Source organism: Anthonomus grandis, unplaced genomic scaffold, assembly GCF_022605725.1.
Source record: "Anthonomus grandis grandis unplaced genomic scaffold, icAntGran1.3 ctg00000854.1, whole genome shotgun sequence".
NCBI classification, from domain to species: domain Eukaryota; kingdom Metazoa; phylum Arthropoda; class Insecta; order Coleoptera; family Curculionidae; genus Anthonomus; species Anthonomus grandis.
Genome location: NW_026088606.1, coordinates 3,173 through 21,351, shown reverse-complemented (window position 1 = coordinate 21,351; position 18,179 = coordinate 3,173). Strand labels below are relative to the sequence as shown.

Genomic DNA, 18,179 nt, shown 5'->3' with positions numbered 1-18,179 from the left:
TAAAATATTCTTATTTAAGGAAGCATTGATGTCTCCTTGTCGGTTCACAGCTTGCCATTTACGTGGGTTATTTATTCGTTAGTATAATTATCTTTGACTAAAGATTAATACAGCATAATAATTACAACAGCATAAATCCCATTAGAATTAATGTTATTAAGAAATAAACAATATTTTTGAACAGCCACAGATCAACAAACATCCCCGTGATTTCACAACATATATGTATGCCCGTCCTTATTGCACGCATCAAAAGAGATACAAATAAAGTTGCATAGAGGCCTTTGGAAGTGTGGGACGAATTCTACTCTTATTTTACTTTAATTTTTAAATATCGAGTGTCTTAATGTGTTAAAATACCTATTTTTTACTTTTATACATGAATATTAACACAGTGACGCAAAAAAACAACATAAATGTCATTGAAATTTATTTCTTTAAAAAAAATAAGTACTTTTGAACAACTACAGATCCACAAATGTCTCCGTGATTCCACAACATATAAGCCTATCCTTATTCCACACATTAAAAAAGATATAAATAAAGTTGCATAGTGGCCTTTGGAAGGGTCGTTATTTCGGAATTCTACTATTAATATTTTACTTTAATTATTAAATATCGAGTGTCTTAAAATATTAAAAAACTTAATTTTTACTTTTATACATGAATATTTACACAGTGACAAAAAACAACATAAATGCAATTAAAAATTAATTTTATTTAAAACACAAAATATTTTCGAACACCCGCAGATCAACAAATGTCCCTGTTACTTAACAGCATTTATACCCATCTCTTTTTCACACATTGAAAATACAAACCTTGTTGCATAGTGACCCTTGAAAATTTAGATACATCCAAATTCGACTTAAGTTAGTAATATTTAATTTCTGGTAAAAATTAGCGGGTGTCATACAAAAAAAAAACATTATTTCAGTTTTAATACTAAAGACTAATACAGCCTAGCATAATAATAAAAATAGCATACATAAATCCCATTAAAATTAATTTCATTAAAAAAAATATTTTTGAACAACCACAGATCAACAAACGCCCCCGTGGTTCGAGAGCATCCTTGTCCCACACATTGGAAGACATGCAAACTGACAATGACAAGTCGCATATTACTTGCACGTCCGAATTCGACTCAAATAATTAATAATGACACCGTTGAATAATCAATAAAAGGATTTCCTTAAAAAAAATGACTTAAAAACCGATAAAATTTCTTAGACAAGGGATGACTATTATAGTCTCCAAAATTTCCGGCCAATTTGGCGGGAAATTTAAATTTTTTTCAGCATACGTACATACAGCATCTTGGCGGGAAATTTGAATTCCTTCAATAGCAGCTGCATTTTATTTTAAAATATTCGTTTTCGAATTAATGTAAACATACAAATTTCGATATAACAGGATCAATCAATAAACAACATTGGGTTTCCCACTAATACCGATTATTTTCAAATTAAGTTTGTTTATGAGAGGGAATCATTTAAAATATATTAAATCTTACTTCGAGGAATTTCCGCAGTTTACAATGTCGACTTCTGGAATTTCAATTGAAAAAACGGAGGGTTAGATCGGGCGAGTGATCCGTAGTGGGTGCCAAATTCCCACGTTTAAATACGGTTTTAATATTGAACATATTGCACGAGTTTAACCAAAAAAAAAATGCGCAATTCCATTAGGAACGTTGCTAAATGGGAAAATAAAAAGCAAATAAACTTCGGGTATTATAAGTACGAAAACTATTTTTATACCCGAATCATTTCATGCAACTGGGAAAGTATGTACATCAGTCCAACGTCGAAACCTTTCGGATAACATTTGGGGAATCGGTAAACATTTGCATGTGTCGCAAAAAAAACGCGTGGGAATTTTTCTTTTAATATATTTGTTTATTTTTTTAGGTTGAAAATGTTACCCAGAACCCTCTTTCTTCTTCTCCTGTCCGTCTACTTCGCGGGACACTTACCATCAGCGCTTACCTGCAACGAAGCCGTATGCGGCAGCGTGGTAAGCAAATGTCTGCTTACCAAATCCTGTAATTGCGACTTTAATTTTGGCAATTGCACTTGCTGCAAGGAGTGTCTTAATTGCCTGGGCTACTTCTATGATGAGTGTTGCAGTTGTGTTGGTAAGTAGAATTGAAACAGAATGGTGGATTCAGAGGGGGCAGGTACAGCAGTTTTTGCGTTCAAGATATAAAAAATTAACTTTCACCCAGGATATTTTAGAAATTATTTGAGATACCTTTTTGAGGTTTTCACTCAAAGTTTAAGGGATTCGTTACGAATAATTTCTTATATGAAGGATTTTTGTAGCTCAAGAACTTTCTTAGTTAGAGTCAGATTTGGCATGCAAGAACTTTTAGAACTAGAAAATGTGATTTTTACAAAAATCGACTTCTACCTATAACAACTTAAAAAAAATTATTTAAGGTTTTTTATGAGGCTGTCACTGAAAAATAACACGTTTTTTAATAAAGAATTGTTGTGAATTAAGAACTTTCTAAGTTATACTCTGATTTATGAAGAATGAACCCAGACGAGGCTAAAATTGATTTGTTGAGAATTAAATCTATACATATTGAGACACTATTGAGTGATTTTTAGGGAATGTTTACTTTTTTATTTCGGAAGAGTCTAGAGGGATTCCTGAAGACGAATCTGATATACGAAACGTTGTTTTAAGTTCCAAAATTAATGAGGTACAGCACTTTTTGTTCAGCTATGTTTAATGGCATTTTTTTTCACAGAAATTCAACTTCTATCTATGATAACTCAAAAACTATTTGTGTGATTTTTATGAGGCTTCCACTCAAAAATAGTAGGTTTCCTAATAAAGAATTACATGTGTGAAGAATTATTGTGAGTTAAGAACTTTCTGAGTTATACTTTGATTTATAAAAGATGAACACAAAAGAAGCTAAAAGTGATTTTTTGAGAAATAAATCTATACATATTGAGACACTATTGAGTGATTTTTAGGGAATGTTTACTTTTTTATTCCGGAAGAGTCTAGAGGGATTCCTGAAGATGAATCTGATATAAAAAACGTTATTTTAAGTTCTAAAATGAATGAGTTACAGCACTTTTAGTTCAGCCATGTTTAATGCCATTTTTTTCACACAAATTCAACTTCTGTTCATTGTAACTCAAAAACTATTTGAGGGATTTTTATGAGGCTTTCACTCCAAAATAATACGTTTCCTAGTAAAGAATTTCATGTATGAAGAATTATTCTGAGTTTAGAACTTTCTGAGTTATACTCTGATTTATGAAGGATGTACCCAGGGAGGCTAAAATTGGCTTTTTGAGAATGAAATCTATATGGAGACACTTTTGAGTGATACTCACTCAATAATTTTTTAAGAAATTTTCGTTTTTTTTAAAGGAGAGTCTAATCAAATTCCTGAGGATAAATTTCATATACGAAACTTTGTTAAAAGTATCGAAATTATTGAGTTACAGCACTTTTGGTTCCACCATATTTAATGACAATTTAAAAAAACAAAAATCAATTTCTACTCACGATAATTCAAAAACTATTTGAGGGATTTTTATGAGGCTTTCACTCCAAAATAATACGTTTCCTAATAAAGAATTTCATGTATGAAGTATTATTCTGAGTTAAGAACTTTCTGAGTTATACTCTGATTTATGAAGGATGTACCTAGACGAGTCTAAAATTGGCTTTTTGAGAATTAAATCTATATTGAGACACTTTTGAGTGACACTCACTTAATAATTTTTTAAGAAATTTTTTATTTTTTTTGAGAAGAGTCTTATAGGATTCCTGAAGATGAATTTCATATACGAAATATAGCTATAAGTAGCAAAATTAGTAAGCTATAGCACTTTTGGTTCGAGCATAGCTGATGGCAATTTTTTTCAATAAAATCAATTTCTACTCACAATAACTCAATAATTATTTGAGGGATTTTTGTGAGGTTTTCACTCAAAAATAACATTGTTTCTAGTAAAAAAATTCATATATGAAGAATTATTGTGACTTAAGAATTTTCTGAGCTTTACTCTGATTAATGAAGTATGAACTCAAACGGGGCTAAAATTGTATTTTTGAGACTTAAATCTAAGATATTGCGTTACTATTGCGAGTCATACTTAATTATTTTTTAAGGAATTTTTTCCGGAGAGTCTAATGGGGTTCCTGAGGATGAATTTCATATACGAAACTTTGCTATAAGTATCAAAATTAATGAGCTACAGCGTTTTTGCTTCGACAATATTTGATGAAAATTTTTTTCAAAAAAAATCAATTTTTACTAACGATAACTCAAAAACTATTTGAGGGATTTTTATGAGGTTTTCACTACAAATTAATACGTTTCCTAGTTAAGAATTTGATGTATGAAGTATTATTCTGAGTTACACTCTGATTAATGAAGGATGGACCTAGGCGAGGCTCAAATTGGCTTTTTGAGAATTAAATCAATATTGAGACACTTTTGAGTGATGTTCACTCAATTATTTTTTAAAAAGATTTCGATTTCTTTTCAGGAGAGTCTGGTGGGATTCCTGAGGATGAATTCCACATATAAAACTTTATTTTAAGTGCAAAAATTAATATGTTATAGCACTTTTGATTCGACCATAGTTGATGGCAATTTTTTTCAAAAAAAATCAACTTCTACTCACGATAATCCAAAAACTATTTGAGGGATTTTCATGAGGTTTTCACTCGAAAATAACACGTTTCCTAATCAAGAATTTCATGTATGAAGTATTATTCTGAGTTAATAACTTTCTGAGTTATGCTCTGATTTATGAAGGATGTACCCAGACGAGGCTGAAATTGGCTTTTTGAGAATGAAATCTATATGGAGACACTTTTGAGTGATACTCACTCAATAATTATTGAAGAAATTTTTGATTTCTTTTGAGGAGAGTCTAATAGGATTCCCGAGGATAAATTTCATATACGAAACTTTGCTATAAGTCTGAAAATTAATGAGTTACAGCACTTTTGGTTCAGCCATGTTTAAAGGCAATTTTTTTCATAAAAGTCCCAACTTCCATCCACGATAACTCAAAAACTATTTTAGAGATTTTTATGAGGTTTTCACTTAAAAATAGCACGATTGTTGGCAGAGAAATTCATGTATAAAGAACTTTATGAAAGATAGACATAGAAGAGTATAAACTAAAGTTCCCTATCAAATAGTTACAAATCGATGCAAAATAAAACACCTGCTCCCAAGAACCGCATTATTCAAACACAAAAGCGCAATTAATATGTAAAACATTGCAAATTACTCCGCGATATTAACGATTTATACCCATAAAACCCACGGGCATCTCAGGTGTTCCGTTTTTTTTTTGTTTACGTAATCAATTGTTTTTTTTAAAGATATGTGTCCAAAACCGAACGTAACGAACAACCCCTTAAGCAAAAAATCCCACGTCGAAGACCTAGAGTCCATTCCTGGACTGTTTAACGCCCTCACAGAGGAGGACAACAACACTCACTCGCACGACAAATGGAAAAGCATCACTTACCCGGTGGACATCGATATCAGTCAATACGCCAATAAGAAGGAAATCAAATTGATGACTCGTAAGTTACATAAGTTCTCGCGGTACCGGTTCGATCCATGTTTTATTTAATGGTTTTAGAGCAGAATAACGAGCAGCAAGTGCTACCGGAAAAACCGAATCCGCACGTTTTCACGGTGAATTGCACGGTGGCATTTTGGGTGCAGTGCATGAGTTCCACCAAGTGCAAGAGCAGCTGTCGAGCGATGGGCGCGGCCAGCTACAGGTGGTTCCACGATGGCTGTTGCGAGTGCGTCGGCTATAAGTGTATTAACTATGGGATTAACGAGAGCAGGTGAGTGAAAGCAGAGAAAATGCTTTAAGACTATGCAAAGAAAATAATTTTTCGGAGCCTTTTCGGTCACAGTTCAAATAGGCCAAAAAAAAAACTATAAATACGGAACTAAGAGGAAAAAGTACGAATATGAAAGTTGAATATGAAAAATCTTCCAATGAAATTTGGCGCGCGGTCAGGCACTTCAAACAAAATAAAAACCTTTGCGACCTACCAACTAGTGTATGGGAAGTCTTCTATTTATCAATGAATAGCCCCAAAATTGAATTACAATATAACTTTTTTGATGCTAGACATCCACTTTTAGACCACGAAATTTCAGTTTTTGAAGTACAGGAAGCTTTAAACCGTTGCAAGAATGACAAAAGTCCGGGCGAAGACGGTGTTCAATATGAATTTTTTAAGGCTTTACCTTCCATCTGGATAACTTATTTAATTTCCCTTTCTAACAAAATAATGGAATACCGCGCCGTTCCACATAATTGGGGTCGCATTATCTTGACAATGCTCCATAAAAATGGCCCCGTTAATGATCCCAACAATTATCGCGGGATAGCTCTTGTCAATTATTGTATTGTGAAACTTTTCACAACGATAATTTTAAGGAGACTGGAGATATGGTCAGACGAGAACAATTTTATCCCTGAGTGTCAAAGTGGCTTTCGAAAGACCACAGGGTGCGCAGGCAACTTTTTTACACTAATGATGTCTGCTCAATTGCATCTGCGTCTTAGAGGGCGAAAAGTTTATGCACTTTTTCTGGATTTTAAAAGAAACTTTGACTCACTCTCATACGACCTAGTGTGGCAGAAACAAATATTTTTTTTTCAAAATCTAGTACGAATTTTGAAAAACGCTGAAATAGGTGTCCAATGAAATTGTCCAAAGAATATGTGTTCACATTTTTAAAACTATATCTGATCAATTTTTTGAGTTATGCACATTTTGTCGAATTTTTAGAATAAAAAATTATTTTTTTTTATAAAAATATTTTTTTTTTCAAAATCTAGTACGAATTTTGAAAAACGCTGAAATAGGTGTCTAATGAAATTATCCAAAGAATATGTGTACAAATTTTTAAAACTGTATCTGATCAATTTTTTGAGATATGCCCATCTTGTCGAATTTAAAAAAAAAAAAAAAAAAAATTTTTATAAAAATATTTTTTTTCTCAAAATTTAGTACGAATTTTAAAAAACGCTGAAATAGGTGTCTAATGAAATTATCCAAAGAATATGTGTACAAATTTTTGAAACTGTATCTGATCAATTTTTTGAGTTATGCACATTTTGTCGAATTTTTAGAATAAAAAATTATTTTTTTTTATAAAAATATTTTTTTTTTCAAAATCTAGTATGAATTTTAAAAAACGCTGAAATAGGTGTCTAATGAAATGGTCCAAAGAATATGTGTACAAATTTTTGAAACTGTATCTGATCGATTTTTTGAGTTAAGCACATTTTGTCGAATTTAAAAAAAAAAAATAATTTTTTTTTTATAAAAATATTTTTTTTCTCAAAACCTAGTACAAATTTTGAAAAACGCTGAAATAGGTGTGTAATGAAATTATCCAAAGAATATGTGTACAAATTTTTAAAACTATATCTGATCAATTTTTTGAGTTATGCACATTTTATCGAATTTTTAGAATAAAAAATTTATTTTTTTTATAAAAATATTTTTTTTCAAAATCTTGTACGAATTTTGAAAAACGCTGAAATAGGTGTCTAATAAAATTGTCCAAAGAATATGTGTACAAATTTTAAACACTGTATCTGATCAATTTTTTGAGTTATGCACATTTTGTCGAATTTTTAGAATAAAAAATTATTTTTTTTTATAAAAATATTTTTTTTTCAAAATCTAGTACGAATTTTGAAAAACGCTGAAATATGTGTCTAATGAAATTGTCCAAAGAATATGTGTACAAATTTTAAACACTGTATCTGATCAATTTTTTGAGTTATGCACATTTTGTCGAATTTTTAAAATAAAAAATTATTTTTTTTTATAAAAATATTTTTTTTTCAAAATCTAGTACGAATTTTGAAAAACGCTGAAATATGTGTCTAATGAAATTGTCCAAAGAATATGTGTACAAATTTTAAAAACTGTATCTGATCAATTTTTTGAGATATGCACATTTTGTCGAATTTTAAAAAAAAAATATTTTTTTTTTTATAAAAATATTCTTTTTTTCAAAATCTAGTACGAATTTTGAAAAACGCTGAAATAGGTGTGTAATGAAATTGTCCAAAGAATATGTGTACAAATTTTTAAAACTATATCTGATCAATTTTTTGAATTATGCACATTTTATCGAATTTTTAGAATAAAAAATTATTTTTTTTTATAAAAATTTTTTTTTTTCAAAATCTAGTACGAATTTTGAAAAACGCTGAAATAGGTGTCTAATGAAATTGTCCAAAGAATATGTGTACAAATTTTAAACACTGTATCTGATCAATTTGTTGAGTTATGCACATTTTGTCGAATTTTTAAAATAAAAAATTATTTTTTTTTATAAAAATATTTTTTTTTCAAAATCTAGTACGAATTTTGAAAAACGCTGAAATAGGTGTCTAATGAAATTGTCCAAAGAATATGTGTACAAATTTTAAAAACTGTATCTGATCAATTTGTTGAGTTATGCACATTTTGTCGAATTTTTAAAATAAAAAATTATTTTTTTTTATAAAAATATTTTTTTTTCAAAATCTAGTACGAATTTTGAAAAACGCTGAAATAGGTGTCTAATGAAATTGTCCAAAGAATATGTGTACAAATTTTAAAAACTGTATCTGATCAATTTTTTGAGTTATGCACATTTTGTCGAATTTTTAGAATAAAAAATTATTTTTTTTTATACAAATATTTTTTTTTCAAAATCTAGTACGAATTTTGAAAAACGCTGAAATAGGTGTCTAATAAAATTGTCCAAAGAATATGTGTACAAATTTTAAACACTGTATCTGATCAATTTTTTGAGTTATGCACATTTTGTCGAATTTTTAGAATAAAAAATTATTTTTTTTTATAAAAATATTTTTTTTCTCAAAATCTGGTACGAATTTTGAAAAACGCTGAAATAGGTGTCTAATGAAATTATCCAAAGAATATGTGTACAAATTTTAAAAACTGTATCTGATCAATTTTTTGAGTTATGCACATTTTGTCGAATTTTTAGAATAAAAAATTATTTTTTTTTATACAAATATTTTTTTTTCAAAATCTAGTACGAATTTTGAAAAACGCTGAAATAGGTGTCTAATAAAATTGTCCAAAGAATATGTGTACAAATTTTAAACACTGTATCTGATCAATTTTTTGAGTTATGCACATTTTGTCGAATTTTTAGAATAAAAAATTATTTTTTTTTATAAAAATATTTTTTTTTCAAAATCTAGTACGAATTTTGAAAAACGCTGAAATATGTGTCTAATGAAATTGTCCAAAGAATATGTGTACAAATTTTAAACACTGTATCTGATCAATTTTTTGAGTTATGCACATTTTGTCGAATTTTTAAAATAAAAAATTATTTTTTTTTATAAAAATATTTTTTTTTTCAAAATCTAGTATGAATTTTAAAAAACGCTGAAATAGGTGTCTAATGAAATGGTCCAAAGAATATGTGTACAAATTTTTGAAACTGTATCTGATCGATTTTTTGAGTTAAGCACATTTTGTCGAATTTAAAAAAAAAAAATAATTTTTTTTTTATAAAAATATTTTTTTTCTCAAAACCTAGTACAAATTTTGAAAAACGCTGAAATAGGTGTGTAATGAAATTATCCAAAGAATATGTGTACAAATTTTTAAAACTATATCTGATCAATTTTTTGAGTTATGCACATTTTATCGAATTTTTAGAATAAAAAATTTATTTTTTTTATAAAAATATTTTTTTTTCAAAATCTTGTACGAATTTTGAAAAACGCTGAAATAGGTGTCTAATAAAATTGTCCAAAGAATATGTGTACAAATTTTAAACACTGTATCTGATCAATTTTTTGAGTTATGCACATTTTGTCGAATTTTTAGAATAAAAAATTATTTTTTTTTATAAAAATATTTTTTTTTCAAAATCTAGTACGAATTTTGAAAAACGCTGAAATATGTGTCTAATGAAATTGTCCAAAGAATATGTGTACAAATTTTAAACACTGTATCTGATCAATTTTTTGAGTTATGCACATTTTGTCGAATTTTTAAAATAAAAAATTATTTTTTTTTATAAAAATATTTTTTTTTCAAAATCTAGTACGAATTTTGAAAAACGCTGAAATATGTGTCTAATGAAATTGTCCAAAGAATATGTGTACAAATTTTAAAAACTGTATCTGATCAATTTTTTGAGATATGCACATTTTGTCGAATTTTAAAAAAAAAATATTTTTTTTTTTATAAAAATATTCTTTTTTTCAAAATCTAGTACGAATTTTGAAAAACGCTGAAATAGGTGTGTAATGAAATTGTCCAAAGAATATGTGTACACATTTTTGAAACTGTATCTGATCAATTTTTTGAGATATGCCCATCTTGTCGAATTAAAAAAAAAAATTTTTTTTTATAAAAATATTTTTTTTCTCAAAATCTGGTAGGAATTTTGAAAAACGCTGAAATAGGTGTCTAATGAAATTGTCCAAAGAATATGTGTACAAATTTTAAAAACTGTATCTGATCAATTTTTTGAGTTATGCACATTTTGTCGAATTTAAAAAAAAAAAAATAATTTTTTTTTTATAAAAATATTTTTTTTCTCAAAACCTAGTACAAATTTTGAAAAACGCTGAAATAGGTGTGTAATGAAATTATCCAAAGAATATGTGTACAAATTTTTAGAACTATATCTGATCAATTTTTTGAGTTATGCACATTTTATCGAATTTTTAGAATAAAAAATTATTTTTTTTTATAAAAATATTTTTTTTTTCAAAATCTAGTACGAATTTAAAAAAACGCTGAAATAGGTGTCTAATAAATTGTCCAAAGAATATGTGTACAAATTTTTAAAACTATATCTGATCAATTTTTTGAGTTATGCACATTTTGTCGAATTTTAAAAAAAAAATAATTTTTTTTTTATAAAAATATTTTTTTTCTTAAAACCTAGTACGAATTTTGAAAAACGCTGAAATAGGTGTGTAATGAAATTATCCAAAGAATATATGTACAAATTTTAAAAACTGTATCTGATCAATTTTTTGAGTTATGCACATTTTGTCGAATTTAAAAAAAAAAATAATTTTTTTTTTATAAAAATATTTTTTTTCTCAAAACCTAGTACGAATTTTGAAAAACGCTGAAATAGGTGTGTAATGAAATTATCCAAAGAATATGTGTACAAATTTTTAAAACTATATCTGATCAATTTTTTGAGTTATGCACATTTTGTTGAATTTAAAAAAAAAAATAATTTTTTTTTTATAAAAATATTTTTTTTCTCAAAACCTAGTACGAATTTTAAAAAACGCTGAAATAGGTGTCTAATGAAATTATCCAAAGAATATGTGTACAAATTTTTAAAACTATATCTGATCAATTTTTTGAGATATGCCCATCTTGTCGAATTTAAAAAAAAAAAAATTTTTTTTATAAAAATATTTTTTTTTTCAAAATCTAGTATGAATTTTAAAAAACGCTGAAATAGGTGTCTAATGAAATGGTCCAAAGAATATGTGTACAAATTTTTGAAACTGTATCTGATCGATTTTTTGAGTTAAGCACATTTTGTCGAATTTAAAAAAAAAAAATAATTTTTTTTTTATAAAAATATTTTTTTTCTCAAAACCTAGTACAAATTTTGAAAAACGCTGAAATAGGTGTGTAATGAAATTATCCAAAGAATATGTGTACAAATTTTTAAAACTATATCTGATCAATTTTTTGAGTTATGCACATTTTATCGAATTTTTAGAATAAAAAATTTATTTTTTTTATAAAAATATTTTTTTTTCAAAATCTTGTACGAATTTTGAAAAACGCTGAAATAGGTGTCTAATAAAATTGTCCAAAGAATATGTGTACAAATTTTAAACACTGTATCTGATCAATTTTTTGAGTTATGCACATTTTGTCGAATTTTTAGAATAAAAAATTATTTTTTTTTATAAAAATATTTTTTTTTCAAAATCTAGTACGAATTTTGAAAAACGCTGAAATATGTGTCTAATGAAATTGTCCAAAGAATATGTGTACAAATTTTAAACACTGTATCTGATCAATTTTTTGAGTTATGCACATTTTGTCGAATTTTTAAAATAAAAAATTATTTTTTTTTATAAAAATATTTTTTTTTCAAAATCTAGTACGAATTTTGAAAAACGCTGAAATATGTGTCTAATGAAATTGTCCAAAGAATATGTGTACAAATTTTAAAAACTGTATCTGATCAATTTTTTGAGATATGCACATTTTGTCGAATTTTAAAAAAAAAATATTTTTTTTTTTATAAAAATATTCTTTTTTTCAAAATCTAGTACGAATTTTGAAAAACGCTGAAATAGGTGTGTAATGAAATTGTCCAAAGAATATGTGTACAAATTTTTAAAACTATATCTGATCAATTTTTTGAATTATGCACATTTTATCGAATTTTTAGAATAAAAAATTATTTTTTTTTATAAAAATATTTTTTTTTCAAAATCTAGTACGAATTTTGAAAAACGCTGAAATAGGTGTCTAATGAAATTGTCCAAAGAATATGTGTACAAATTTTAAACACTGTATCTGATCAATTTGTTGAGTTATGCACATTTTGTCGAATTTTTAAAATAAAAAATTATTTTTTTTTATAAAAATATTTTTTTTTCAAAATCTAGTACGAATTTTGAAAAACGCTGAAATAGGTGTCTAATGAAATTGTCCAAAGAATATGTGTACAAATTTTAAAAACTGTATCTGATCAATTTGTTGAGTTATGCACATTTTGTCGAATTTTTAAAATAAAAAATTATTTTTTTTTATAAAAATTTTTTTTTTTCAAAATCTAGTACGAATTTTGAAAAACGCTGAAATAGGTGTCTAATGAAATTGTCCAAAGAATATATGTACAAATTTTAAAAACTGTATCTGATCAATTTTTTGAGTTATGCACATTTTGTCGAATTTTTAGAATAAAAAATTATTTTTTTTTATACAAATATTTTTTTTTCAAAATCTAGTACGAATTTTGAAAAACGCTGAAATAGGTGTCTAATAAAATTGTCCAAAGAATATGTGTACAAATTTTAAACACTGTATCTGATCAATTTTTTGAGTTATGCACATTTTGTCGAATTTTTAGAATAAAAAATTATTTTTTTTTATAAAAATATTTTTTTTTTCAAAATCTAGTACGAATTTTGAAAAACGCTGAAACAGGTGTCTAATGAAATTGTCCAAAGAATATGTGTACAATTTTTAAAAACTGTATCTGATCAATTTGTTGAGTTATGCACATTTTGTCGAATTTTTAAAATAAAAAATTATTTTTTTTTATACAAATATTTTTTTTTCAAAATCTAGTACGAATTTTGAAAAACGCTGAAATAGGTGTCTAATAAAATTGTCCAAAGAATATGTGTACAAATTTTAAACACTGTATCTGATCAATTTTTTGAGTTATGCACATTTTGTCGAATTTTTAGAATAAAAAATTATTTTTTTTTATAAAAATATTTTTTTTTCAAAATCTAGTACGAATTTTGAAAAACGCTGAAATATGTGTCTAATGAAATTGTCCAAAGAATATGTGTACAAATTTTAAACACTGTATCTGATCAATTTTTTGAGTTATGCACATTTTGTCGAATTTTTAAAATAAAAAATTATTTTTTTTTATAAAAATATTTTTTTTTTCAAAATCTAGTATGAATTTTAAAAAACGCTGAAATAGGTGTCTAATGAAATGGTCCAAAGAATATGTGTACAAATTTTTGAAACTGTATCTGATCGATTTTTTGAGTTAAGCACATTTTGTCGAATTTAAAAAAAAAAAATAATTTTTTTTTTATAAAAATATTTTTTTTCTCAAAACCTAGTACAAATTTTGAAAAACGCTGAAATAGGTGTGTAATGAAATTATCCAAAGAATATGTGTACAAATTTTTAAAACTATATCTGATCAATTTTTTGAGTTATGCACATTTTATCGAATTTTTAGAATAAAAAATTTATTTTTTTTATAAAAATATTTTTTTTTCAAAATCTTGTACGAATTTTGAAAAACGCTGAAATAGGTGTCTAATAAAATTGTCCAAAGAATATGTGTACAAATTTTAAACACTGTATCTGATCAATTTTTTGAGTTATGCACATTTTGTCGAATTTTTAGAATAAAAAATTATTTTTTTTTATAAAAATATTTTTTTTTCAAAATCTAGTACGAATTTTGAAAAACGCTGAAATATGTGTCTAATGAAATTGTCCAAAGAATATGTGTACAAATTTTAAACACTGTATCTGATCAATTTTTTGAGTTATGCACATTTTGTCGAATTTTTAAAATAAAAAATTATTTTTTTTTATAAAAATATTTTTTTTTCAAAATCTAGTACGAATTTTGAAAAACGCTGAAATATGTGTCTAATGAAATTGTCCAAAGAATATGTATACAAATTTTAAAAACTGTATCTGATCAATTTTTTGAGATATGCACATTTTGTCGAATTTTAAAAAAAAAATATTTTTTTTTTTATAAAAATATTCTTTTTTTCAAAATCTAGTACGAATTTTGAAAAACGCTGAAATAGGTGTGTAATGAAATTGTCCAAAGAATATGTGTACACATTTTTGAAACTGTATCTGATCAATTTTTTGAGATATGCCCATCTTGTCGAATTAAAAAAAAAAAATTTTTTTTTATAAAAATATTTTTTTTCTCAAAATCTGGTAGGAATTTTGAAAAAACGCTGAAATAGGTGTCTAATGAAATTGTCCAAAGAATATGTGTACAAATTTTAAAAACTGTATCTGATCAATTTTTTGAGTTATGCACATTTTGTCGAATTTAAAAAAAAAAAATAATTTTTTTTTTATAAAAATATTTTTTTTCTCAAAACCTAGTACAAATTTTGAAAAAACGCTGAAATAGGTGTGTAATGAAATTATCCAAAGAATATGTGTACAAATTTTTAGAACTATATCTGATCAATTTTTTGAGTTATGCACATTTTATCGAATTTTTAGAATAAAAAATTATTTTTTTTTATAAAATATTTTTTTTTTCAAAATCTAGTACGAATTTAAAAAAACGCTCAAATAGGTGTCTAATAAATTGTCCAAAGAATATGTGTACAAATTTTTAAAACTATATCTGATCAATTTTTTGAGTTATGCACATTTTGTCGAATTTTAAAAAAAAAATAATTTTTTTTTTATAAAAATATTTTTTTTTCTTAAAACCTAGTACGAATTTTGAAAAACGCTGAAATAGGTGTGTAATGAAATTATCCAAAGAATATATGTACAAATTTTAAAAACTGTATCTGATCAATTTTTTGAGTTATGCACATTTTGTCGAATTTAAAAAAAAAAATAATTTTTTTTTTTATAAAAATATTTTTTTTCTCAAAACCTAGTACGAATTTTGAAAAACGCTGAAATAGGTGTGTAATGAAATTATCCAAAGAATATGTGTACAAATTTTTAAAACTATATCTGATCAATTTTTTGAGTTATGCACATTTTGTTGAATTTTAAAAAAAAAATAATTTTTTTTTTATAAAAATATTTTTTTTCTCAAAACCTAGTACGAATTTTAAAAAACGCTGAAATAGGTGTCTAATGAAATTATCCAAAGAATATGTGTACAAATTTTTAAAACTATATCTGATCAATTTTTTGAGTTATGCACATTTTGTCGAATTTTTAGAATAAAAAATTATTTTTTTTTATAAAAATATTTTTTTTTTCAAAATCTAGTACGAATTTTGAAAAACGCTGAAACAGGTGTCTAATGAAATTGTCCAAAGAATATGTGTACAATTTTTAAAAACTGTATCTGATCAATTTTTTGAGATATGCCCATCTTGTCGAATTTAAAAAAAAAAAAATTTTTTTTATAAAAATATTTTTTTTTTTCAAAATCTAGTACGAATTTTGAAAAACGCTGAAATAGGTGTCTAATGAAATTGTCCAAAGAATATGTGTACAAATGTTAAAAACTGTATCTGATCAATTTTTTGAGATATGCCCATCTTGTCGACTTAAAAAAAAAATAAAATTGTTTTTTTTATAAAAATATTTTTTTTTTTCAAAATCTAGTACGAATTTTGAAAAACGCTGAAATAGGTGTCTAATGAAATTGTCCAAAGAATATGTGTACAAATGTTAAAAACTGTATCTGATCAATTTTTTGAGATATGCCCATCTTGTCGACTTAAAAAAAAAAAATAATTTTTTTTTTATAAAAATATTTTTTTTCTCAAAATCTTGTACAAATTTTGAAAACGCTGAAATAGGTGTCCAAAGAATATGTGTACAAATTTTAAAAACTGTATCCCATCAGTTTATTGAGATATGCACATTTTGTCGAATTTTTAGAAAAAAAAAATATTTTTTTATAAAAAATTCTTTTTCTCGAAATCTTGTACAAATTTTGACAAACGCTGAAAAATATCTAGTCATATAGTTAGAAAAGCATAAATAAATATAAATAAAATTATGTCAGTAAGTAAAGTATACTAATTTTCACGTCTGTATTTTGAGTGGTTATTGAATAATGGACAGTTTGTCAAATTTTTAAAAAAAATCAATTCCTCACATTTTTTTTCTCAACACCTTGTATATTTTTCGAAAAACGTTGAACTAGTCAAATATTTTGTGGAGTATATAAGAAAATGTTCACACACAATCTTTGACTTATCGAAATTTTTTTCACCAAAAAAATCACCTTGTTTGAACACCTTCTATAACTTTCAAAAAACGCTTAAAAAGGCATCCAATGAACTAACTGTAAAAACCCGTATATACATTTTTAAATTCCCAGTTTGTCTTTTTCAAATGTGAGGATCAATAGAACCCTGTATATGCAACAACAAAGTTGACTTCAACAGAGATTCAACTAAAAAATTAAGACTGGACTATTTTATAGAATTTTTAATTGTTCCGTACCACAAGGGATCTTAGGAGAATTACCAGAAAATTCAACCATCACTTCAAACACCGCTATAAATTTAGTATCGACTACCAATCCAGAATGTTTACTGGATACCAAGAACTGCGTGCAGCAAATCCCTTATAATTATCCACTAAAAGTCAGAACATCGAAAGTGGATGTTTCCAGATCAGGAATAGATTCTTAAACATTAAAAGAAAAGAGGAGAACTCTACTGTCCGGACTCAACAAGATCCAATGCGCAAACATTACACGAAAACCTCTCATAATTTTCTCCTTAAAATATTAGAAATTTTAAACCATAAGGGACACTTAAATAACCAAAAAATTTATAAAAATCCATTAAAACGACAATAACAAATAAATTAATTTTTTTTTCAGGTGTAGCTCATGTCCCTCCGACGACATGACCCAAGACGAAAACACCATCGAGGACGACGAGGACATCGATTACGGAGAAGGCGACGACGAAGACGACGAATTCACCGATCAATAAACAAAAAAAAAAAATTGCACACACAAAAAATCGATTGTCAAATGTTTAAATTCAACCCGGTATGTTAAAAATATACCGCGGTGCGTTCGGTCAGTATTGAACAAACGCCATAAAATCGCTTTATTATTATATTTTGTTGTGAATTTACAAACGCATTTATTAGTTTAGGAGTAGTAGGTTAGGCCTAATATTTATAACGAACAAAAAAATTTTATATATATATATAGTGACTTAAGGAGGCATATATGAACGGTTGTAAATATAGAGTGTAAAATTTTTTGTACAGTTTACAAAAGTGATTTAATTGAACTCGGAAAATTTGCATTTTTTAATGCGGACAAGAAAATTGTATTGATTGGTTAGATCTCGGATGCAGTCAAACGTATGATATTAAACTTTGTTGGGACAATATTAAGAGTTTTTTTATTTAAATCACTTTCTGGGAATATTCCAGTAAATTTATTACTACAGTGCTTTTTCGTTGGGATATTATTGACTCTCTCATGTTGAAAAACCTGCGTCAATTATAGATTTTCACGAAATAATTAAAATATTCTTATAACACAATAGAGGTATTTAATGAACATGTTGAAGCAAATCTACCTCAGTATTCCAGGCATTGAAGTTACTCAATTCCTACGGCTCTTTCACCAATTTATCAAAATACGACAGTTCTTAAAGGTGCTTGGGACAAAGGGGATTTCATACTATTTCACATTTTTTACC

The 18,179-nt window shown here is 26.2% G+C and overlaps 1 protein-coding gene across 1 annotated transcript; it reads left to right on the top strand.

Annotated features, from left to right (window-relative positions):
• Positions 1–1,739: 1,739 nt before the first annotated feature.
• On the top strand, positions 1,740–17,864 carry LOC126749811 (twisted gastrulation protein homolog 1-like). The gene is made up of 5 exons (XM_050459482.1): positions 1,740–1,841; positions 1,914–2,140; positions 5,377–5,583; positions 5,643–5,856; positions 17,339–17,864. Exons 2-5 carry the CDS (start codon positions 1,921–1,923, stop codon positions 17,451–17,453), a joined length of 756 nt encoding a protein of 251 aa, XP_050315439.1. The 5' UTR covers positions 1,740–1,841; positions 1,914–1,920; the 3' UTR covers positions 17,454–17,864.
• The last annotated feature ends 315 nt before the right edge of the window (positions 17,865–18,179 follow it).

Bases quoted from the DNA above. Each gene is read 5' to 3' on its own strand.
- LOC126749811 (XM_050459482.1), top strand. From the start codon at position 1,921: ATGTTACCCAGAACCCTCTTTCTTCTTCTCCTGTCCGTCTACTTCGCG. The intron at 2,141-5,376 runs GTAAGTAGAATT...TTTTTTTTAAAG, and splicing joins TGAGTGTTGCAGTTGTGTTG to ATATGTGTCCAAAACCGAAC. The intron at 5,857-17,338 runs GTGAGTGAAAGC...TTTTTTTTTCAG, and splicing joins TATGGGATTAACGAGAGCAG to GTGTAGCTCATGTCCCTCCG.